We start from the raw sequence: 26,010 nt of genomic DNA, 5'->3' as shown, positions 1-26,010 counted from the left end.
AAACTACGACTTCTACCATGGTAAAGGATTAGTTCATGAATATTACAGTGGTCATGTTGATGTCTCTTCGTTTACTAATTACAATGGTTAATATTCATAATCCTGGCCTTTACCAGAGTCGCTGATTGGCCACCTAATAGGCACACCTGCTTACCAGTGGCTGTCTTGCAGCCAATCAGTTAGGCCTGCTTAGCGAACGTCATTTTTTTCAATTAATATTCATAAGCTAAGCCTTCAGCATAGTAGGATTTAGAAAAGTCCTCGTAATTTGCAACCTGTTGCGCTCATGACAGCTAGAATTCATTCCGAAAAACAATTTTCCTTCTTATTGACATCTATTGTCACACTCTTTAGTTTAAAACATGTTGTTCACATATACTGTTTGATCTATGATCTTTTCTGTCATAGAACGCTTGAATTATGTATTTAATTGTGTTATTTATGTATTTGAGCCACATTCTTTTTTTTTTTTACTTTTACCAACATTGTGTTTGTTTGAATCGTGAAAAGAGCCCTTATGAGACAATCAAGAGACTTGTGCTCACTTGACTAGATGGTTTTGAAAGCAACTCAATATTTCATGTACTGACATGTGTTGTGATATGTGACATGAGGTGATGCGTCCCTTCATGGTGTTACTACCCTCAGTAAAATCATCTAACTGACTAACTGATCATATACTAGATAGGCTAACTCAAGTACCATTCCGGTTAATGGCACTCACTCTTCAGCCACAAAGACACCCTGACAGGTCATGTGGGTTCAGCCCGGGGCCCTCAGGGGCCACTCGGACTCACTGTGTAGGAAGATGCTGGAATGTGCTGCAGTTTCGATAGGCGGAGAGGAACCCTCGTGTAGGAAATGCTGAATTTGCCTTTTGTCCCCAACAAAGTGTTGTGTGACATCCAGGGTCACTGTAACCCTCTTACCCTTAAAGACCGTGTTGAATGGGGTTAAATACAATCTTAGTAAAGACAGCTTTCACAGTGGAGCGGTACAGTAATATACGGCAATTCTCATAATTCACACCCATAATATGAAGGTTTTGCGCACATTTGCCATTTTTTCTGAGACCTCAGACTCATCTGCAGCAGGGTAATGTAATGGTGGAATATAATTGTGTAATAAATACAAAAAAGTGTAGTATTGTCTAATGTGCTGTTCTTTAGAGACTTGAGAACTTTACTAATAACATCACTAATATCATCTGGTCTTGCTTTAAAGGGATAGTTCGCCTAAAAATGAAAATGTTGTCATCATTTACTCATGTTGTTCCAAACCTGTATGAGTTTCTTTCGTCTGTTGAACACAAAAGATATATGTTGGTAATCAAACATTCTTTAAAATGCCTTCTTTTGTGTTCAGCAGATGAAAGAAACTCATACAGGTTTGGAACAGCATGAATGCGAGTATCACTTTAAGTGTAGTTGCTCAAAAGATTCTCTGACTGTTGCTTATATGGGCCTTTGTTTAGTAACAATGAATCATGATATCTCAAATCAGAGACTGATCAAACTCCTACACCTTTATACTGTTGATTTTGTTTGCCTGGACATGTTAAAACACGTGGCTCTATGAAAGAACACCCTGTGAACACGTACAGGGGATTTTGTTTATACACTTACTCTCAGGGCCTAAAACGAACTTTTTGCCACACTTGCTAATGGCTGGTGACACCAGAAATATTTCTTACTGGACATGAAACTGTTTATGCAAAAACAGGCAGTAATGACACCTAAATTTTAGATACCTATGAATAATAACTAATATTTCCGAACTTAGATACATTTAAAACATTATTAAAGACAAGTAATAAAATAAGAACAAATAATCAAATTAGAAGCAAAACCACAAATAAATACAATATAACAAAGATACAAATGAAATAAACAGTGCTTTTTCGATTTTTCAAGAAGATCTGACAGTAGTTTCCAGGTTCAAAAATGTAATAAAATAAGCAAATGTAGAATAACACTGCATAGTCTTCACTGTATTAAACATCCCTATTGATTTAGTGATATAGTGATTTTTTCTTTGTCCTTTGTTGTTTGATTAACATTAAAACCACAGACATCAGCAGGAATATTAGGCGGCTGTCCCTTTAATAGTGAATGCACGGATCTAATATACTGATACTGACACACATGCGTTTACTTTCTCAACTGTTTGTGTGTTCAAGACATAACCGACTATGTTTACTTGGATAATTCACTATTTTTAGACATCATTTTGTGTGAATTTGTCCGCTCAAGTACAAGAAGATGTGAAAGAGAGCTCAGTTTAGACTCTGCGTGCAGTCTTAAGGCCCTTTCATAACCGGAAGCGTAACGAAAAAGCGAAACGGAAAAGCGAATAGTTCACGTCAAAACCATTCATATCAGCCGCGACGCGAATTTGCGACGTCTGTGACGTTCAGAGCTTCAACATTCCAGAACTTTCGCGCCGACAGCTGAGAAAACATGGACACTTCATCATCATCATCATCATCATCATCCAGTGAAGACGAGCTTGTCATTTTCTTTAAAAGACAGAAAAGAAAGTTTTGGGTGCACCCAATCTTAAAGAACAGAGAGTCTGAAGGGGATTATGCTAATGTCCACTCTTAGTTTCCTTTTCCTCACATACATGTCCCTGAGGGTTTTCCACAGTTTTTTTGTGTCTTCAACTAAACACAGTGTGTTTTGTAATGTCAATACACATTACATGTAACACACGAAGAAACAAGTTAAAATCATTCGACTAGAAACTGTAGATATCACACAAAGAATGTATAGTATACTAAAAGCAGCCCTAAATATGTTCAAAGTAAACACGGTCTCTATCTCTATCTTTGACGATAATAGTGTTAGCTTTCTATCCCAAATGTAGTTTAGCCTGCTAGCCTACACAGCACAGGACTATACGACGACTAAAACTATCACACAACACACTCACAGTCGTGGTAACCGAGTTGGTTGGCAATGTTACGCCACACATTGTCTTTCAAATCGTTGTCCTTCTAGTATGTGATTGGCTGAAGCTTTTTCTGTCGCTGCAAAAGTAAAAAAAAATCCACATCGAAGCGAAAAAAATAAAAGTTGTTTTTTGAGACGCAGCTTTCAAATGTTGAAAATGTTTTCATTTCAAATTCAAATGTTTTCAAATGTTCAAATGAAACAAATGTTTCAAATGTCAGATGTTTGCGCACACAAAACCTTCCATCAGAGCGCGAATAACGAAATGAGCTCCCTATCGCGTCTTCTTGCGCTTAAATATTTTAATTATCAAGGCTTAAACATTCATGGCGATGAAGCTCTGGCCCATCAACTGTCCTGTGCGCAGTTCACATTTATTCACGAACATCCATTGTTGGAATTCATACAAATATTACCGGCCGACTGGCGAGCGAGTGTTCATTTTAGGAGCTACTTAGGTTCACACAGAATGCGTTTTTACTTAGAAAAACGTGAGACTCAAGCAGTGGAATGGGGGAAAAACACATTTTTTAAAAGTTTTACTGATTTTAACTTGGGCCGCATTTTTATAATGCCATGTCATGCATGAGAAACTGCAAAAGATGCGAGCGCAACGTTATATACACCCGTCTAGCGCACGTTTACATAGAAAAAACAATGAAAATAGTGTTTTGGAATGGAAAAACACGTTCTGTGTGAATGGCCCCTCACACCTCTACACTGACAGCAAGAGATGTGATGAAATAAAGCTAGAACAGTCTCATTATAATCATCAAAACTATCTGTATTGTTACACATTTGAATACTTCCTCATCCTCAAGATCTCACAATTACTCTAATGACAGAGCAAAACAAATGACTACCGAATGTGCCAATAAATAATATAAAAAAACCTAAACCAAACATAGTTTAGATGCTTGTCAATGTAACTAATAATCATAATTATTTCAGAAACAAAAAGTTTATGTTTTTAATATCACATTTAAGAGACAGTATGGCCAGATATTTTGTTTATTTGTGCTCTTCCACAACATAATTACAAGATTATATTTATTTACTCTGCTTCTACTTCTGGTTTGAAATTGCATTTGATTTATCTGGTTGTCTTTTAAAAATAAATATTTAGTCTTTTACCAAAATAACAGAATTGAATTCAATCGAATCATGGCCAAATTTCAGATGTGTCTCATAATTTAGTGAGGAATCCAAATACTTGTGGATTTCTGTCAGTGTTTGAGTGTGAAGCGTGTTGATTGTGTCGGTTTCGGGCTCTGAGGAGGAGTGAAGTGTCTGTTTTCTCCTGGTATTTCTGGTTAGTTAATGCTGAGGATCTCTTTGATTGTTAATTATTGATGGCACACGTGTGTAAGCACATGGCAGCGGTGTGAACAGCAACCCGTCGGACCTGAACTCCTGTCAGGGATAAAGTTTGATGTGGTTCTTCAGAGTGAAGTTTGAGATGAAATCACGTGTTTCTGGCGTAGATCCCCGAGGTCTGCTAATCACCAGTGTTCAGTGTCGTTGGCTTCACAATGATAAGAGCCTCTTCTCTGTGGGTGGAGATGAACATTTTCTGCATATTAGCTAAACTACAGCATTCTCCACATTTAAGGATCTAGTTCAGGCCTCATTGTTTCCACCATTTATTATTTGTAGCTTTGCAGTTGCTACACAATTCATTGAAACCATTGGATTGATTGTACTGAACTTTAACACTGGGAGATAATCGAACACTTAAGTGTATTTGTATTTGTCATGACCTTTCATTTGGTCTTTGAATTGCAGTGAAATTGGCTCCATTTATCATAATACATTCAATGATAATGATGACAAATGAGTCCAAGGCGTAGCTTTTGTGTAAAGATAATATTGTTTGAGGCACAAGGTTACTCAGTATATTATGTAAGAATAAGCCCTATTAGGTTAGTAACTTAAGAATAATGTTTCTACACATTTAAATATATATATTTGTATTAATTTCCTTGAAGCAATTAAAGGAGTAGTTGACTTTAAAATGAAAATTAGCCCATGATTTACTCACCATCAAGCCGTCCTAGGTGTTTGTGACTTTCTTCTTTCAGACGAATATAATCTGAGTTATATTAATAAACACAGACGTTTCCGAGATTTATAATGGCATGGATTGCAACCAAATGCAAAATATCCATATTTAAAACTTTATAAAGTAAAATAACTAGCCTAGCTTCCGGCCAAACGAACATACGGATCCGACTTAAGGGTAAAGCGCAACTTATGTGAGACGTACTGCTGATATTTACACTACGCCATGACACACTACGCTAATTCTGACGTCACAAGTTGCGCTTTATATGCAAGTAGAGACTGCGTTAGACCGTATGGCTGGAAGCTAGAATTTTACTTTATTTTTCTTACTCAAACCCATTGCTTTGCTTCAGTAGGCCTTTATTAACCCCCCAGAGCAGTGTGGAGTTCATTTATAATGGATGGATGCACTTTTTTTGAGCTTCAAACTGATGGTTGCAATCCACTGCCATTATAAAGCTCGAAGCGTCTGTTTATTAATATAACTCTGATTGTATTCGTCTGAAAGAAGAAAGTCATAAACACCTAGGATGGCTTGAGGGCGAGTAAATCATGGGCTAATTTTCATTTTAAAGTGAACGACTCCTTTAATTACGACTAGTAGTGCTTGCACATAAATAGACAAAACACTTACAGTATTAAACACTTAATAAAAAAAACACACACAAACCAATCAGTTGTTTGTTACAAAAAGATGAGTTGCTTCAAATTTATGATTGAATTTTGATATTATAGCCTATATTAATTGAAAATCTGGTGCTTTTATTAATTTAATACTTTTATTGAGATCAACTCAATAATTTGTTGATTTGCCAAATCCTCTATTATCTCCCATCCTTAACGATCACCAAAGAGTCAATTTCTCGATTAGTTTTACATACGTTCGGCAACTAGTTGTAGATCACATGACTTAATCTGGATTCTTTTACTGTATGTTGTGTGGGAATTACCATGAGTTTCATACAAAATCATATTGTATAAAAAATTGTTCATGCTTTTTTCTAGGGATGCACCGATGTGAAAATTGTGGCCGATACCGATAACCGATATTAATATTGCTGTTATGGCCGATACCGATATTTACCGATGTCGATATCTCTAGAAAACAAATTTTAATGATTATCAAATAAAGAGCTATTTTCCAAAACACTTTTTTTTTTACTTTAGAAATTACTGATATTGGGCACCTTTACCTGTATGCAAAATATGTCACACATACGACACACATGCATTATATTGCATTGCATATAATGTGTGCTAGTCAACTTGTCTAAAATTAAGAAACCCTTAGAAAAAAAAAACAAAAAAAAAAACAGGAACATTGTGTACAATTAAGATAGGCTACTTAATTTATTATTCCAATATCCAAATATGATACTAAATACCACAGGGAAAAGGGCTTATATTTGTGACGTGCTGTCTTTGCGTTTGAACACTGCGCATTTTAAACAGGACACGCATCAGCTGAATAAATGTTAGCCAATACAAACATATTTATAGAAAACAGTTGACAATGAATAGACAGGAGTCCAATAACAGCATAACGAATCACTTATTCTAAAAATAATAACAAGTAGGCTATAAGACGAATCCGACATATGGGCTGTGTTAACAGTAAAATGTCCGTCATTTAACGAATTTTAAAAACACGGATGGATGATACAAAATGCTTTCTGACATTTTGATAGAAAAAAAAACAAGCAAGAACAAAATTTAAACTTAGCCCGTCAATTTTTCATTTTACAATTGTCTTCTCTCTCTGTGTGCGCGCATCCGTGTTTGTGAGGGAGAGCTCGCGCAGCACTGATACAATAGCCTACTTTTTAATCCATAAGTAACGAACGCGCTAGTTTTCATACAAAATAAATATGTAACATAATTAGGTAGGCTACTTTAGTTATTATTAACACAATACCGTAACACATGAAGGCTACGTTTCTCAACACTGAGAATTAATAAATAAACGCCTGTTTCTCCACTCGCGCTTATCAGTAATCCACAAATCACACATGCTGTCACTTTTGAGAAAAATCTAATTCGAACAGGTATCAAATATCAAGCAATATATTCAAATATCTACGAGTCAAAAAACGATCAATCAAAAATGTGTCATGAAGAGGGAAAAAACATAACTGCGTTAACAATGTTACTGACGGGACAGTTCTCTGTTACGCACGTCTGAACGCGGCACTAAAGACCGCTTTAAAACTTTCACAGAGACCTCAAACAGAAAGCACAAAGCCTGTCTTTAAATTTAATTTCGTTTTGTATTAATTGTTTCTTCATTTTGATCAATGTTTCATCAAAAATAAATAAGAAGTAAATATTAGAAAATATTTAATCAGGACATGGAGGCGACGGCGCCTGAACTGAAGCGCGTCTCAAATGAACCGAAACCTACCTGCCTCACAGACCTGAGACATAGAAAGCTTGAAACATCTATTTTTAAACAGAACAATTCAAAACGAAAGAAAACAGACTGTTCTCTGCTTATGTCATCTGTATGAAATGTGTATTTCTCTCAGCCTCGTTCACTACTGCTAAGATCGCGAGTCAGCATCGTCAACTTCATCTTCAAATTCACACGTCAAATATCGGCCTGTTCACATCGGCCCTATTTTGACATCGGAACGATACCGATGTGTAAAAAAAATGACCATATCGGCCGATATTATATCGGCGGCCGATATATCGTGCACCCCTACTTTTTTCTAATTTGTATCATAATTACAAATAGGAAACAACATTTAATGATAGTTATTCATCCACAAATCTGTTCATGTTTTCTTGTTTGTTGTAAATACAAGTAGAAAACTTTTCTGAAAGCTCTCAGACTTTTATGATTAGGAGTTGCGTGGCGATAATGACGTGTTTTGCTGTCATTATCAACAAAGCTACAATATGGATCCATTGTTATGAGCGTTTCCAAATAAATGAATCATTTTAAAGAATGGTTTAGAGTAGAAACTTTAGCATTTCTAAATTATGGATCTAAATTTGGTTGAAATAATTCAATAAAAACAACAAAAAACAAGGAAAAGTCACATTTCTCTGACATGACATGAACCAATCTTCAAGTTTGTCGAACAGCTTGAGTGTCAAGTCAACATTATTTGTTTTATAGCGCTTTATACAGATTGGTTTACACAGTGACACACAGGAAAATGATTTAATGATCATTTCAGTTCATTTTAGCTCCAGAAGAAAAGAGTGTCATTGTTTAGCTGAAATTAGTTAGTGTTGATTCAGTTTCATTGTGAAAGTCATCAAATATTAAATGAGTTTCATCTATAAAGCAGCTCTGCAGAAAACAGATGTAAATAGAGGTGTGTATCTTGTTTTTATGGGTGTTGAAATGAGCATTACAGGGGTTGAAAGTGCACTATTGTGCTGTTGTTGCTCAGGGTGTTGTTCTGATGGCCCTTCTCCAGGATATTTAGCTCAGGTCAGATGAGAAGCTTTGACTTCTTGTCAGGTGCCATAATCCTCTCAGCGGATATGTAAGTGGATTTGGGGCTTTATTTATGGTTATGCTTCTTTGAGGCGATGAGCCCTTGAACTGTTATAGTGCACATCTCCAATCTCTCTCTCATCTGTTTGTCCAACCAATAAAAGGCAATGAAACAATGTTCAGAAAACTGATAAACTAGATACAAATTTGGTGTTTGCTTTGAGAAAGCCTGGCTAGAAAGTTAAAAGTAGTCTAAAAAAGCATTTAGCTTGAAGGTTATAGTTGTAAGCATGGATTAAAAAGTATGATTACATTAGAGAAACTGATAACACTTCACAATAAGCTAACATTGGCCATTAGTTAATGCATTAACTAACCATTTACTGTCACATGGGTATATTTGTGGCAATAGCCAACAATACATCGTATGGGTCAAAATTATTGATTTTTCTTTAATGCCAAAAATCATTAGGATATTAAGTAAAGATCATGATCCATGAAGATATTTTGTAAATTTCCTACAGTAAATATATAAAAAATGTATTTTTGTGAGTGAATGAAGCTCAATAAATGGAGAACTTTAAAGGCGATTTTCTCAATATTTAGATGTTTTTTGCACCCTCAGATTCCAGATTTTCAGATAGTTGTATCTCTGCCAAATATTGTCCTATCCTAAACCATACATCAATGGAAAGCTTATTTATTCAGCTTTTCAGATGAAAAATACCCATAAGACTGGTTTTGTGGTCCAGGGTCACAATTTTAAGTTTCTTTTCCCATTATTTAATTGAGCGGAGGATAAGACAGATGTTCGTTAGAATCGTGTTTACATGGTCAATTGTCACATCAGGTGTGACTCATCTGAACCACAGTGGGACTTTTCTGCATGACCCTAGCAACTGCTCAGTAGTGCCCTAGCAACCACCCAACTACAACAAGTACCCTAGCATTGGTTGTTTGTTTTCATAAAATGTAAAAAAAAAAAAAACTGTCCTACTTTCATTCTCTCCTGTATTACATTTATTGTTTATTACCATCACAGGCCAACTTAAACAAGCCTTGCTTATTGTTAGCTGTGCCAAATCATGTTTTAGTTGAGTTGCTTGACTAATAAGCGGAAGTCTTGCTTTTTTGTGGTTTGGCAACAGTGTTTCCTCTAAAAACATGCCAGCTAACCACAGTGAGTGACTGCATCTCAACCAGCGCCTCATACGAACACTACATGTTCCCACGGCATTGACATATACTGTATATCACATGCTAGGTGATGAAACTGGCCTAATATCTGGAGAGATATTCACTGAAAAACATTCACTGCTCATTGGTTTTGAAAAACTAAATCAGAAAGTCATGTGGTGGATGCAGAGCACGAAATCAAATTGCACTCTATAAACAAATCAAATAGAAAATTATGTCCTATAAAGAGCACCTGCAAAACCTCATGACCCTCAAGGTCAGGAAATCTTAAAATGTCAGATCGTTTAATCTTTATGGCAAGGCACGGTTAGTTCACATTTCAAAATGCTGTGGTTTGACTCTTCAGAAATGTGTTTATGAATTAACATTCATGATATTTGTTAAAATACTTTATTTGACAATAGTTAAAATTATGGTTAAGATGTGTGCGCTCACATTTATTCAAGGTGTAAGAGAAAATATGTTATTACATTTTTCTTGGTTACATCACAACTTTTTATTAAAAGTCATTTTTAATGAAATATTTGGTAAAAAAGTTTTTTGAAACCAAGATCAAGTAGAAAAATACAACTTGAAGCCTTAGAAAAGTACATTTCTAAAAACTTGACACATTGTAGATGTTTTTCTTTTGACTTTATCATGGACATTCTTATTTGCGTTGATTCATGCAGCGATTTATTTATGCACGATATTTCAAAGAAAAAAATATATTTCATCAAAATATAAAATAACCTTTTTTTTTCAATCCTTCCCCTTCAAACACCAGTAAAGCCCAGAGTATACTTCATTTTTTTACATGTGTACGCTGGTGTATACGTAAGTATAGGCTAGTCCCACACTCCCGCAGACTCATTCGCCAGCACTGCTGTCAATCAAGATGTTACACCACATTTTTATAGCATCAAATAACTAAATGAAACCAAAGTTTTGGGGAAATCAAAAACTTTTAACATGCGTCTACGTGATGAGAACTACCTAAAATGACAGAAAAATGATTTGATGTGTACCTGGATTTTTTTTAGTTTGGCTCGTGTCCCATCTGATTACATGGAGAGGGCGGGGTTTGAGACCTGGGGCCGGTTTCACAAAGATAGACTTTGACTATGGCTTAGATATAGTAGATAGTCAGACTTCAGATAGACATCTAAATCAGACCGTTGCACAAAACACTTAAGACTCTGACTATCATGCACACTGTACGCTGAAGAATACTTACAACCCATCAAACCTTTATCAATGACAGCATCAACTTCAGTGACCGCACCACAATGTCACCAGCGTTTGCAGTGAAGCAGCAGTAATGCCCATTATTTCAGCTCTAATGACGAGCTAAACGTGAATCCCAGAGGCCTGGTGAATTAACCGCACCAAAAGGACGAGCGTGGAACGGGAACATCAGCAGGATGTTGTAATGTTGATCACGCTGACGTTGTGTTTTAATGTGAAACTGCTTTGTCTTTCAGGCCCGGAATAAAGAAACCGGTGTGCTAGCTGCAGCTAAAGTGATCGAAACCAAAAGTGAGGAGGAGCTGGAAGACTATGTGGTGGAGATTGACATCTTAGCATCTTGCAACCATCAGTACATCGTCAAACTGCTGGATGCCTACTTCTTCGACAACAAACTGTCGGTAAGCTGGTTAAACTGACCAAACTGACCTTTCTTAAAAGTGACTGAGGTGTGTTGTCTTGCATATCATCTGAATTGCTCAGCGGGTTTACATTTATCATCTTTCGAGACGTCAAATGCACACCCTTATTAAATAACTGAGCCGCCATGCAGATTCCCGAATCTGACAAAAAAATACAAAAATAAATAGCAGATGTGATGGCTAATATTTACTTTTCAAATGAGAACACCTAAACTTATACCTAGTAGTGTTGTCACGATACCAAAATTATTGTTTCGATACCGATACCAAGTCAAGTATTGCGATTTCGATACTTTTTCGATACTTTTCCTGAAAAGGGAGAAACACTCTCAAATATCATTGCTGTGCTTTATTTTAAAACCGGGACAACATTTAATCATATAACACACTAATAAATGAACATATGAACAGCAGATATATTAAACATTTGAACAAAATATGAAATATCAAAATATAAAAAATAAATTAGAGCAATGACATTCAAGGTAAAAAAAAATATACATTTAGCAGCATTATCTCATTTATCATAAGAAACACAAGAGCTTTATCTTGATTCTGAACTTTGTTTAATATAATCGCTGTTCATATTTTTATTCAATGTTTAATACTGGTATGATAAGCCTTATTGGTGATATATTTGACGTGGGGAGAGAGTTGTGGAAGGCCTATACTTCATGTTAAACATAAATATATATAGCAGCAAAGACAACGTCGGCAGTGTTGACTGCAAAATAGGCTACAGAATAATTCGTTCAGTATTGAGAGGTGCAATATTTGAAAATCGATCATATGTTTTAAATTACATTTTATATTGTATTTGTCAAATCTTTCAAACATCAAAATGTCATTGATTAATATGTATTCGTGTCAAAATGACATAGAAACATCTTTTCCTATTCTATTTTGCCTGGAAACGCTTCCAACACGTGTGCGTGTCGCGTGAAAAATAGATTTCTAGAATGCACGCGTTTTCCGCGCGTCTCGAGCTGCACCCAGACGCGTGTGTCACGCAGGCAGTTAACATCATGGGAGCCGAAATAAAAACGGACACGACACGCAGCCAGTGTGTGTCAGGCCTTTACAAATCTGGAACGCGGTCATTCTTAGAAGCGATAGCCTACTAATAAATTAAGGAATCGTGACGTATTTCATTTCCGGTTTTCTTTTGAAGTATCGGTGCACCGTGCAACAGAGCAAGGTAGGCAACTTACTTCCATATGTCACTCCTCCTCGCGTCATCTTTTTCTACGAGTCGTGGACCACTTGTGCTCATAGACAGTATATAAACGATTATGCTCGCACATGCAGCCATCTCTGTAGTGTTTTGTCACATGACACTGACAGCAGCAGGTTCTTTGCTGCGTGCGTCAGGAAAAAAACACAGACGTCCATAGGGAGGCTTTTTTTTTTTTTTTTTAAGTATCGATACTGATAAATGTAGGTATCGTGACGGTTTTAATTTCCGAGTATCGCGATACTTTTGAAGTATCGATACATCGTGCAACACTAATACCTAGCATCAAATATTAAGATTTAAATATTCAGCATTTATCGTTTCACTAAAGTCCGTTTATAATGCAATTTTTCATGATGTTTTTTTGTCACCTTTTCTCTGATTCGGCATGAAATTAAAATTGCATGTTTGCATCTCAATGCATGTTATAGATCTTATTCTGAACAATCAGTCTTCACATAGTCTTTTTTTTTTTCTCCTCGCATAATCTCTTTTTTTTAGGGGTTCACGCGTGTAACCCTGAAACCCTATTGTAATTGTTAAAATTTTCAAGCTTCAGCATTCTCCATCTAAAACTGATCGGGCAGACCGAACCGTAAGTCGTAGAGACTTGAAACTTTGAGGGCAGGTAGTACTCACACTGTCTACAACGTCACCAAGGCTCGCACCGATTGGCCTGACGGGGGCGCTACAGCGGTCAAAAGAACGAAATGGCTTATAACTCCTAAACGGACAAAATGCACGCCTAGCGAAATTTGCAGGTATTTAGATTTTTTTTGAAAAACATACTTTTGTGAACTAGTCCTAGTCCCCGATCGAAATCAAACCAGTGCAGCAAGATTCTCTGGAGTATGATTGTCAATAATTATCAAAAAAAGTTTGATTTATGGTCTCTAATGCTTGGGGGGGACACTTAACGACTCACTTAAACAATCTAAGAGTGAACTGAACACACAGACTGTTTCCAATGACTGGAGCAGATTTTAAACACCGACTGAACGCAACTGGCAGGATCAGTCGTAAGTATCAAATTACGTTCATAATCGGCCTTACAGTCGTTAAGTGTATCCCCGGCTTAAGGGCCGCCAAAACGTTCGAAGTGGGCAGAGCCACTTTTACTTAATTGGCTATAACTCATGAACGGAATGAGATATTTTCACCAAACTTGACGCACATAGTATGTAAGAGCTAATTCTGTGCTCACGTGAAAAAGCAAACGCAACTGGTCACTTGGTGGCGCTATAACAAGCTATAACGCTTGTTTACATTGAAGCTTCTGTCGGTTAATGAAGATTTGACAGATGAACTCACGGCTCAATTGGACTCTTGTCGTGTCATATGTGATAAGACTTTTCAGTTTCATGGACGTCGCCATCTTTGATATTACTTTGGTCACTGTCACTATTGTTAGTGTTAAAAGAATACAGGCTTGACTGTTGTTGCACGTTCATACAGACAATATTCGAGAGAGACGCTACTGTAAGTTGCTGTGTGAACGGGACTTTTTGAGACTCGCAACTGTAAGTAAATGGTTGTTAATCCCAAAAATTGACAGTGTGAACGTAGCCCCAAAAATGTGGTTTTGAAAACTTGGGCTCTAAAATACTGTTGTCACTCTCGTTAACTGAACAGCGCATGAACATAATCATATTTAACGCCCTGAATCAGGACTGACATCTGTATTCTGCTGCGTCTGTGTGAATGTGGCTACTGAGTAATAAATTAAACGATGTCTATATGTAAACCATTTGCTAATCGCCATAGTTCACATTGTTGTTCATCAGGGTAGGACAAGTATAGCTAAAAACTAAATAGAAGTTGATAAGTGAATGTGGTTGATTGTGTCTACATGCTGTCAAGGGAAACAGCTTGTAAAAGCACGTTTTCATGAGCAGCCATTAAAGCATTGCTGGAATTCCTCAGTGTGACGGTAAATTTGCTTTTCTGGAAGATGTGTGTCTCCAGATCTCATAGTGTTTGAGTAAGACTTCCTTTTGAAGGAAACTACTCTAACCCTAAATTCTAAACTCTGGTAGCCTTCGTAACTGGGCTATGGACATACTTATGACTATTTTTTCACTTGTTTATAGAGTGCAGCAAGAGTTTTTTTTTTTTTTTTTTAGGCCAAAAAAGTAAATGGGTTTTCGGTTAAATATGTGAAATAAGGTCTGTGGTTAACATGAGCTTAAGATATTGTGATCATATAGGTCGTTTATAGCCTAGGTTTAGATCTGGCATTCATTGGGGAAGATTATCATAAACAACAAAACGTGTAAGAATCATAAACTTGTATTGGTCACAGAGCTTATTTCTGCAGTAATCGGGTTTTTGTCGAGGGAATCTGGGTGATTCTGACTTCAGGGTTGGCCTATGAAAATACGTCATCCCTGCAGCGCTCTATTGATTCATTGTTGTATATTAGAATTGTAATAGATATATAATAGGAAAGTTTATAATTAGCATTTGCGTATGTTAAGTTTGCTCATACTAAAGCATGAGGTGTGGCCCAGCTGTCTGGGCAATGCTACGGTGTGTCATAGATGAGCATATCTGGGTGTGGACGAGGCGTCTGGTCGACCAAGCTCTCGAAGGAAAACATTCGGATGGGAATGTGTGTGGGGTTTTGTGAAGGGAAATAGCTGCACACTTGTCTTGTTGTCAAACATAACAAGCACTTGTTCTTTTTGACTTGAGTGTGTCAAGTTGTCTTCACAGAATCTGGCGATTCAGATGCTGAACTGAAAGCACCCGACTGTCCACAGGCCTTAGGCATTTAGACCATTTGTTTGTCTATGTTTGGATGTCAGCAATGCACAACAGATGGTTAAAAGGACTTTATCCAATGAGCCATGATTTGGATTTTCCTTGATGCTTTTCAATGAAAGATGTTGATGTTTGGTATCTTGAAATGGAAACTGGCACCTTCCGACTCGTATTTATAGTGTGTGAAATAGCATTTATAATGCAATAATGCACTGCAGAACAGTATAAAAGTTTGGAAACATTACTATTTTTAATGTTTTTGAAAGAAGTCTCTTATGCTCATCAAGCCATTTTAAAGTATATTAAAAAAGAGAACCATTATTTTAAATTGTAATAATATTTCATAATATTACTGTTTTTTTTTTTAACTGCAGGCTTGATGAGCATAAGAGACTTCTTTCAAAAACATTAAAAATAGTAACGTTTCGAAGCTTTTGACTGGTACTGTATACCAGTATTCATATATGTGTGAGAAGAAGCACAGGATTTCTGAAGAGATCACATTTTCATATTTACACCACAAAAACAAATTCCCACAGTTGTAATTCTCCTTTACTGTCTCAAAAGCACTTTCCTCTGATGGGAATGCATCACTGGTAAATAGGATTCTTCCAAATTAAACTTAAAATACATTTAGAAACAGTCATATTTGAACCTTTTAAATATGCAAATCAGGTCTTAAAATGCATATATGCATCTTACATCAAAAGTGGTAAAAATCCCACAGAGATTGTCAGCTTTTCAAAACAAAATTTTGAAAGGAGCAGTGAACACTGTATATTGTTACCACCATCCCATACGATCTCCACCTCTATTTCTGTTTTACTGTGGTTTCTTAATGGTCAAAGTCAATTCTTGTGCTCGAGTTCTTCATCATGATCAGCAATAAAGCAATAAATCATGATCAGCAATAACCAGAAAGAAAAGGGCCCACTGAATGATGCAATGATGCAAATCACTTCTAATGTAACAAGTAAATGCTTAAACATTTATATTGAAACATTATAATGAAAGTTTTATACATTGTTCAGTCAAAATTGTTCAAATCTCATTTTGGAGATGCACCGGCCATCAATCGAAAGCAGCCAGTTTCTGCTCCCAACACCAGTTTTATGTTTTATTTCGGCTGATATTTGTTCCGGACTTGCACATAAACTGCGTAGCAATCATTTCCCAAAAATATAATTTCTTTGGAAATATTTCAAAGTCTATAAACAGAACGTTAACACAGGCCAGAGAGGGGACATGTTGAAGACGGACACAAAGAGGAGAGCAAATACTGTTCTTGATGCTCGAAATATGGGAAGAAAAATATAAATATTGAATTTGGGGTGGGGATTTATGTGAATGTCTCTGAAGGGAACTGACTGTCTTCAAAAAAGTTTTGATGGCATTTTCTGTTCCTCTTACCCCAGAATAATGCCTATTAAAGATAATGATAAGCTTAGCACTGCTTTGTATAAAGTGGCATCCAAAGATACGATATATCGCTGCTTTTTCATAAGCGCCACCTACTGACAAAGAGTGAATTAGCATTTTTATTACGTCCCTCTGCTGTTGTTGATGTTTTGTGCGGGTGTTTTATGTAGCATCATTTCACAAAGCTAGTCTGACCGTTTTTGCTTTAAATCTAGAAATTATGCAAATCAAATAAAAAAAACAGATCTCCTAAATAATAATAATAATTTGTGTAATTTTGCGCTTTTCTGGGTGCTCAAAGCGCTTTACGTACGGAAGCTTTACTTTTATCTCCTCAAACACCACCAATGTGCAGCACCACCTGGATGATGTGACGGCAAAGCTACAGTGACACAACGACTTTGCCAAGTGCTGATTGGCTCTTTTATTTAGAAGGCGGGACTTATTCCGCCATATTGCGCGTTGCACTTTTTCATTCATAGTAATACAAGTGCACCGTCTTTGTATATCTAAAGTCTTTGTTAAAATGCAGTGGTTGCCTCATTGTTGTTGATTAAGCCCAGTTTGGTCTGTAATAGGGAAAATAAACAACAAATAAATATGCTCAAAAAAATCGGCTACCAGTATCAGGTGCCAAAACCGACAATTGGAAAGAGTGAGCATGTGACACTTTCTTTCTGATCTTTCTTTTAGTAAACTCTGTGTACACAAACAATGTTCTCAATGCTGGAGTTCATGTGTAGAGCCCCTGGTGACACTTGAAGCAAAGTTTCATGTTGTGTCGAGCCTTCTTAGTGTTTTAAAAATAGCGATTTTGATTCAAATTTTGATCCAAACACTCCCATTCAAATGGCAATTTGACCGAAAACGAAAATACGGTCAAACTTAAAAGTGGCGTTTCCATTCTAATTATGCTTTTACACGAAAGTTTGCCTCGGGTAGATTAACAAGTTAGGACCCTAGGTTGCATTTTGGCGAGAGTTACCCTTTAAAGGGGTCATATAATGCCATTTTTGTACAAGCTAATATGATTCTTTAGGGTCTAAATTAAAAGTTTGTAATATACTTTAATTAAAAATTCGCATTAGTATTTTAAGAAAACACTCATTTTACCTGGTCAAAAACAGCTCTGTTTTCAGCAGGCCGTTTAAGTGCATATGTCTTTAAATGATAATGAGCTTTGCTCACTCCGCCCCTCTGTTCTGTGCGTACACCGTTTGTAACACAATAACCATAACACCTTGTTCATTATAAACGTGCGATTATGAATTATATTGAAAACGTCGTACATAGAAAACATGCCGTAATGTACCCTGAGTGTAAACCTTAGCCGCATTCATCGTGAAGCGTGCTAGCGATTTGCAAAGATTAATATAAATATTAATATAAAGGTTAATAAAACGTTACACTCACTTCTTCTTCTGGAGGTGCAGCAGGAACACGAATAGTTGGTACCGATCCTTTTTTCAGGAGCAGCTTCTTAGCAAAACCAGCTTTATACTGACCCTCGTTTGTAAAGCAGTCTGGTGTGTGAAATGATTCGCGCAAACATGAAAGCATTGACGTTGATCGTGGGGAATATTCCCTTCGAAAACAAAACTCAGCCACTATTTAGATGGTTCACTCCAGCGGTTCGGATTTAGGAACATCAAAATGATGCTGTGTTCCTTATTACACCCAAGAACAGAACACCACAATCGCTTAGACGCCATTCTGCTCATAGACAGTGCTCCAGCGTATCAACAATGACCGCGCCGGTCCGCACGGACTATGATTGACAGCTCGTGAGGGTCTGTGTTGAAACGCTGCTGTCAATCAACAATCGTGGGAGGGGCGTCCGTTCTTGTGACGTCACAAAATCGAACGGCTTGATTTGAGAGAGGGGAAAACATATAAGAAGATAAAAAAAAAACCACTGGATGAATTTTGATCATTTTATGATGGTTGTGTACAGGCACTGCCAACACACATTTCAGTACAATCAACTTGTAAAAGTGCATGTACCATTATATGACACCTTTAAAAAACACATGCATCACCTACCACCTAACATTGATCTGCTGATTTGTTGTTCAAGTGTGTGTCAGTCAGCGGCCATGTAAACATGTAACAGGTGTGTGAGGATCTCTGCCCTCATCCGTCGGGGGGCAAACGTGCCTGGACTCACACGTGTGTGTGTGTGTGTGTGTGTGTGTGTGTGTGTGTGTGTGTGTGACCGTCTTGATCACCGGGCGTCAGCCATTGCGTTTTCTAAACTCTTGTAAACTGTCGTATCTAAGATCCAATTAAGCAGCCGGATAAATGAGGTCAGCTCACGACTGTTTCTCCTCCGTCTGTGCGTGACATAATCTTCTCTTATCCTCTTTCATTCTTCTCAGCTTCAGTATAATCTGATGAACTCATGTTATGGGTGCAACATCTCCGCGAAGGTCAACAATATAGGATTGTTTTTTTACTAACTAGCATTATTTGAAGACGCTATGTACTATGAAGAATTAAATGGGCAATAATCTGAACTTCATGATTTATCTGTTGAGTACTCAGTAAAGTCACATTTATTTTAATAGAGCTTTATACATTAGTAGCTTCTTATAAATAAACAGGGCACTAGAAGTGTTGCAAAAATCATTAATTATGGAATTTAATTTCAATTCTGTAGAAGACAATTGTCATTATTCTGTTGAATAATTCGGTTAAATAACACAATTTAGTTCAGTGTTGATTCAGTTTAGTTCAATAACCGTCAATGTTTCAAAGTTAATCAATTATATAACATTCAGTTTCTATTTATTGTCTACAGAAGATAATAAATGTCTTTATTCATCTCATCCGATAGTGTCAAATTTATAGTATTTTTGAACGTTAGCTGTCTTTTAAGCCCTGTGAGTAAACGATATGAGAAGACAAAATGAGTGGAAAGATGGAATTAACAAAATGTCCATTCAATCAACTGTTTTAAGACATTGTATTGTAGGGCTGCACGATATTGTAGAAAAATGCGATATGTGATAACATTAAATAATGCGATATTCGATATGCGATAGGATAATAAGTGTGTAAAATAAACTTAAATTAACTTTAAAATATATTTAAAATATAAACTACATACGTGTTTCACATTCTTTTTGTGACAAGAAAACATCCCTACAGCTTCTGAAAGTGAACATCAGTGTTTAACTGTAGCGTAAGTTGTTAATATTTAATAAAAGAAGTGTTATTTTAACATCAGTGCAAACCACAGGGTTCAGGTTATCCTACATTAGGTTTATTTCACAACAGAAACTGAATAATCAAATGTAAAAATAAAACACTGCTTAGTTTTCACTGTATGAATTACATATATACTGATTCTTATTAAAGCTACAAAAGTTATTCAGCCAAGAGCAGCGAGTGATTTTCTTTGTCTTTTTTTCATGACCCGTTATTGCAAGCCGTTACATTATGCATATCACGATATATACATTTGCGATATTTTGATATATTGTGCAGCCCTGTTGTATTGTTGTATACTTCGTTTTTTCACATACTATTAAACATAGTAGTCAGGTGGCTGTAAAGCGTCATGGAAAAAGATGTGATTCACCTCTCTATCGGGAAGTTGAATGAAGCCATCTGTTGCTCATCTCTTTAAGTATAAATGTAAGTGTGGAGCTCTGTGCCAGTGTGGTGAAAGTGATAATCATCATAATTAATTATTTATCAGGTTGAATAGGGTTCAGGGCATGTGTCCAGAATCAGTCGAGTAATGCAGTCTTTATTGACTCCTGTTAACAGTGTTGTGGATTTGTCTCATTAAAGCCTCAATCGTTTCTGTTTGTTTAACCTCTTATTGCATTTTACTGAGATATGTGCGTAGGCGCTCGAGGAATCCGTGTTTGCACGGACGCTCACAATCTGACTTTGTTCTTGTGATCTGACTGGTTGTTCTGCCTCCCTGAACCTGCAGGCATCGGCGTATGCCATCTAGAATATTTCAGAAATGTCAGTAAGACACTAACATGTGGACGGAGATGCTAAGATGCTAAACTCACGTTGACTGGTTTCGCCAGTTTTAATAACATTGACAGGTGTTTACCTGAAATAAAAACAATCACATTTTGTTTATAATGTAACTATATAACAGTTTTTTTGTTTGTTTGTTTTTTGTTTGAGTCCAGATCTGGTCATTTATTTTCTGGTCATCCAATTTCTGGATTAATGTTGATTTTGTTTCGTGAGAAAAAATGTGAAAAATGTCAAGGTGATGTGTAAATAAGATTAAGATTGTGTTTTAAAATATTTTTCATCTTTGAAAACCCTTCAAAGCAATTACAGTGCAGGAAGCCACTTTGTTGTTGTGCCAAAAACAAAAAAAACAGGAAATTATATCACAGTCCATGTGATATGACTGTATGCCAAGGTCAGAAAAATAATTAAGCCTAAATAATTAGACTTTTTCAATGATATGGCCATGGTATTTCACATTTCAAATTAATTATTGTTCATAAATTCAAGATACAACATATGTTATTTACCTATCCAAAAATGTTATAAAAAAATACATTGCTATATAGACATAAATTCAAAAATATATCTACATAAATGTATTTTACATCAAATTTACATATGAACATTGTATTTATTCAAGGTTTCCCCTCAAAACCAACATACACATTTTTTTCGTCTTATGCTTATTTGTGATTGAGCCACTAATCATCAAATCTTAAGTATTACCATTGCTTCTATGATACCTACTCACTATATTTTCAGTCGTGTTTTCAAGAGCTTGTATTAATAGCTGTATTGTTGGATATGCAGTTCCTGTACATTCCCTCTGTAAACACACAGTCACGGGTCTATTGTTTGGAAACGCCTGGATTATCCGTCGGGACAGTGACTCATTGGACGGTGTTGTTATTGCATGTGTTCAGTAATGAAAATGCTGAAAGTGAGTCTTTTTTTGTTTTGTTATGGCAACAGTAAATGATTCTACTGTTTGCTATGATTCAACATTTACCCATCCATCCATTATCCAAACTGCTTGTCCAATGCAGGGTCATGGGAATGGTGGAGCCTAGGCTAATGTTGGGCCATTGGTAGGGATGGCCGGTCCTGTCATAAAACAATTACATAATAGCTGGATCATGTGACATCAGCCTTATGATCTGCTGTTGTTTTTGGCAACCATAGATTCATGTCCCTAAGGCAAGCACTACTATATATAATGATAAAATATTTAAACTTGAATCTGAACATGTTTTTAAGGCCACCCAGATTATGCAATTTTGGCGTACATGTGATTTTAGTTGTTGTAAACGTTTTGTATGAAACCTAATGGTGAATTATGATTGGAATTTTAATCATTTCTTGCCGCTCACCGTTCTCAAGTAAAGGATTTGGACGTTGACAGTTGCTGTTTTATATGTTAGTGACATCAATAAGGGGGCGTTTACAAGGCAATTCAGCTACTCACAATTTCAAGATCATTAGCAATTTATAGAAATCACATCTGGAACAGAGGCGAACGCATATTTGAGAAATGATCTTAGTCCCTGTTTACAGCTGGTATTGAGATGAGTTTTGGTCGGTTCACAAGTAGACAAGGGAGACACATTCCCGTTTACACCTGGTGTTTTAATCCGTCTCTTTTGTCCACATTCAACCACTTCTGTCCTTAATTCTTTGAGGGGAGGGTCTATGAGCGGGTAAATGTGTGGGCTTTTTCAGATCTTTCAATCTAATAGACAAAATAAGCTCACAAATTTACATATGAATTCAACCGGAGATGAAAGAATAACTCACGGAGAACATCAACTTTAGTTTCCTCTCTGACAGACGCAAGACCAGCCGAACGCTGTGAGTGTGTGTTAGAAATCAGGAATGATGAGAGAACATTGTGTTTGGTACGTTTTCTCTTCAAACCAAACTTGGGTCTTCAGCTGATAAAGTTTAAACCCCGTCTGGCTAGAGCTCTTCCTATAATGTTCACTCATTAGATCAGTAGTTGGAGAGTAGACGGTCTTTTAGTGGATGTTCGAATGCATTTGAACTCAAGGGTTTACACTACGAAAGCAATCCGGTCGAATGTGTTTTCAACTCCCTCTGGAAGTGGTGAAAGTGGACGAGCTCAAAACATTTTAGACCCGTTTACACCTGTGTTTAGAGTCGTCCTCTTGTGATCCGATCGACCAAAACGCATCTTAATCCCAGGTGTGACCAGGGCCTTAGATCAAATGTAGGACCCATCCTACATATAATTTTATAAATGAGGCCCTACAATATAACTATAACGATAACTATATTAGCGTCCACACCAACACATGATATTATTCTGCTTATTCTATATGCGTGCTCAGTTTTTGCTATCCACCTTTTTCCTGACGAGCCTAGACTACATTTTAGATTATGAGAGCCACTTCCGGTTTGGGGAAGTTCCACTCAAAAAGACTGAATCAAATCTTTTCAAATCATTAGGTTATTGGGAATAATGTAATGTTTTGGTATTTTAACGTGCCGTGGAATGACAAGAATATCTGTGGAAAAGCTTTTCAGTCGCTGCATTCCTTTCCTCCTTATTCTTTTCTTTATTCATTTGTATTCTCCTGTAACAGTATAAAAAAGGACAACATAAACTGCGCATTTGTGGTCTGCTCTCCCGATTTAATTCACAATATATCCCATGAATAATTCACTGGAATCCACTAAGAATCTCTAATTTTTCTCCCCAAATCCTCACGTCTCTTTCCAGGTTTGTTTTCAGACGGATGCTTTAAAATGTAATAGCCTCCCCTTTTCACTTTCAATCCATATTTAGTAGTGTTTACTGGAATCTTTCTAGAGCAGGTCAATCTGTCAAAATTATGGAAATCACTTTGAAATATTATCACTCAATGTTCCAGTTAATTTGTTATACAGTGTAAGACAGATAAAACTACGGTATACAGTATGGCTATAGAGGTCGCGCAAAATGATATTCGAGATTATCATTGCCATGTTTTGCATCTTGTTGTTCTAACCTTGACGTCACAGAGTTTCTAAAATAGGATCTTCTGACAAAAACTGATTAACATGGAAAATATACATTTTATTGCTTGTCGTGGCATCGTGTTGCGTCTGGTAAAGGGTGGGCATTGGTAACCTACACCAATTAATAACCACATAGATATTAACCAAAACACTCTAAGGACAACCAAACACCAGTAAGTGCAAATAAATAATAGTGGGATTTCCCTCATGTGTTTGTTTGCATGTCTGTCTGAGTGTGCAAATATAAGCAGAGGGACTCAGGGGTGAAGCTGATCTCTATCACAGAAAATAGCAGTTTTACTGGATTGCACATTTGTTTGTTAGTTTTTTCTCTTTGGTATGCGGTTTATGTATCTTGGAGGCACTCATGAAACGTTGTGTCACTGTGTTATCGCCTCCATCACTAAATACACACACACTTGGGTTTACCAGTCCATTTGGGTCGAGCCATGAGGGTGGGGAGCTTTGCTTAGGCGGGAGGGTGTTTCCTCCAGCAAATCACTTTCAATACTTTTGCAGTTTTGGCTCAGTATCGACAAGACATTACAAACTCAAAATGTAAGAATCTGTCATACATTCCTAAAGGAGTAGTTCACCCAAAAATTAAAAATTCTGTAATCATTAATCACGTCGTTCCAAACCCATATGAATTTGAAGAATGTTACAGTGACAAATTAGGCCTGTTCATCACACAATGTTATCGTATGACTTCAGAAGATTTGAAATGTATTGCACATAAGACATATGGACTAGTTTAATAATGCTTGTATTGTGCCTTGTAATTTTTCAGTCATTGTATGGGAAGCGAATGGCATAAACAATCTGCTAAACATCAAATTGTTTGTTCTACACAAGTAAAAAAGTAAAATGTGATTGGAATGACATGTGATTACACAATGGCACAGTGTGTGTTTTTTTTTGGGGGGGGGGGCAAACTTCCTTTTAACATGTCAAAACTATGACACATGAGGAATCCTCATCTTAAAGTAGGTCAGGATCTGATCAAGATTTATACTATGATTGACAGGCGGATGATGTTTGTGACACATTCTTTCAGTTTTACTCAGACTCTCCTTCTCTGTCAGTTCCTGGAGTTACTCCTGTCATTTCTTACACATTTTTACTGACATTTAGGGACTTTTTATAGCGTATATCGTTTGGAGAACAACGTGCAAAACCTGCAAACTCATGTCAGTGATGGACTAAGTACAGTATGTGAAGGTCAAGTATTGTTTTGGCAAGCAATGCGAGGTGTAGGTTTTCTTGGCTCACTTTAAACAAAGCGGAAGTTACCGCATTAATCCAGAGAGAGCATTGACGAAACACTGGGCATTTCTTATGATTCAAGAATGCACTTTGACTACAAAAACAAAATGGTTTGCTGAAGATGGTTATCATGCAAAACCCATGACTATTTTTGTGTTTTGTGAACTCATCACAGGGAAGAAGAATAAATATCTTTGATACACACACAGAAATAAAAAGTTTTCTCGATTTGAACATGTGATGCATTATTAGGCACGTTATAGCATTTCAGGTTTTATGATAGGCTATATGATTTTATGATACAGATTTACTATTGGCCTAACTTGCTCAAGGCAGATTGATATTGAGTAATTATTTCAGATGACCTCTAGAAAGTAGATCATGTTGTGTTGAACCTGTTGAAAAATCACCAAAAAGGTGTTTCATGGTAAATTTAAAGGGTTGGTATAATACCCTTTTCACAAGATGTAAAATATGTCTTTGATGTCTCCAGAGTGTGTATGTGAAGTTTTAGCTCAAAATACCCCACAGATATTTTTATACAGCATGTTAAAGTTGCCACTTTTTTAGGGTGAGCAAAAACGCACCGTTTTGTGCCTGTCACTTTAAATGCAAATGAGCTGCTGCTCCCAGCACAGGGTGTGTAGCTACAACAGCTTGTGTCCTTTTACCACTGAAAATTTCTAAAACTTTTAGCCTTTTATGTTCAAACCGGAGTCAGATGATGTCAACGGAGTCAATGATGGAGAGACTCAGGAAGAAGTGACAACATGTAGAAGCAACAGGACATTTCTGAATGGTTGTTAATGAATTTATGCAGCTGTTGTGTAGTAATCTTCTAGTCATGGATTAGCATATTCTGTCTTGATAATCTATAAATCATGTTCAGGGGCGGGGTTTATGTAAATTCTAGGGTTGGTGATGTCACTAACCCGGGAGGAATGTTGTGTAGTCTCTACCAGCCGTTTGTTGTAGTCCTTAAAAAGCGATTTCTTTAAAAGCAAATAT

General features: G+C 36.6%; 1 protein-coding gene across 1 annotated transcript in view; it reads left to right on the top strand.

Annotated features, from left to right (window-relative positions):
* Positions 1 to 26,010, top strand: part of stk10 (serine/threonine kinase 10) — a 60,867-nt gene that overhangs the window by 478 nt on the left and 34,379 nt on the right. The window contains exon 2 of the mRNA XM_081390399.1: positions 11,130 to 11,294. Coding sequence (XP_081246525.1) covers positions 11,130 to 11,294 — 165 coding nt within the window. The remainder of the gene's footprint in view (positions 1 to 11,129; positions 11,295 to 26,010) is intronic.

The sequence above is a fragment of the Scardinius erythrophthalmus genome, assembly GCF_964197995.2.
Source record: "Scardinius erythrophthalmus genome assembly, chromosome: 17".
Classification (NCBI taxonomy): Eukaryota; Metazoa; Chordata; class Actinopteri; order Cypriniformes; family Leuciscidae; genus Scardinius; species Scardinius erythrophthalmus.
This window is presented reverse-complemented; position numbering and strand designations above follow the sequence as displayed.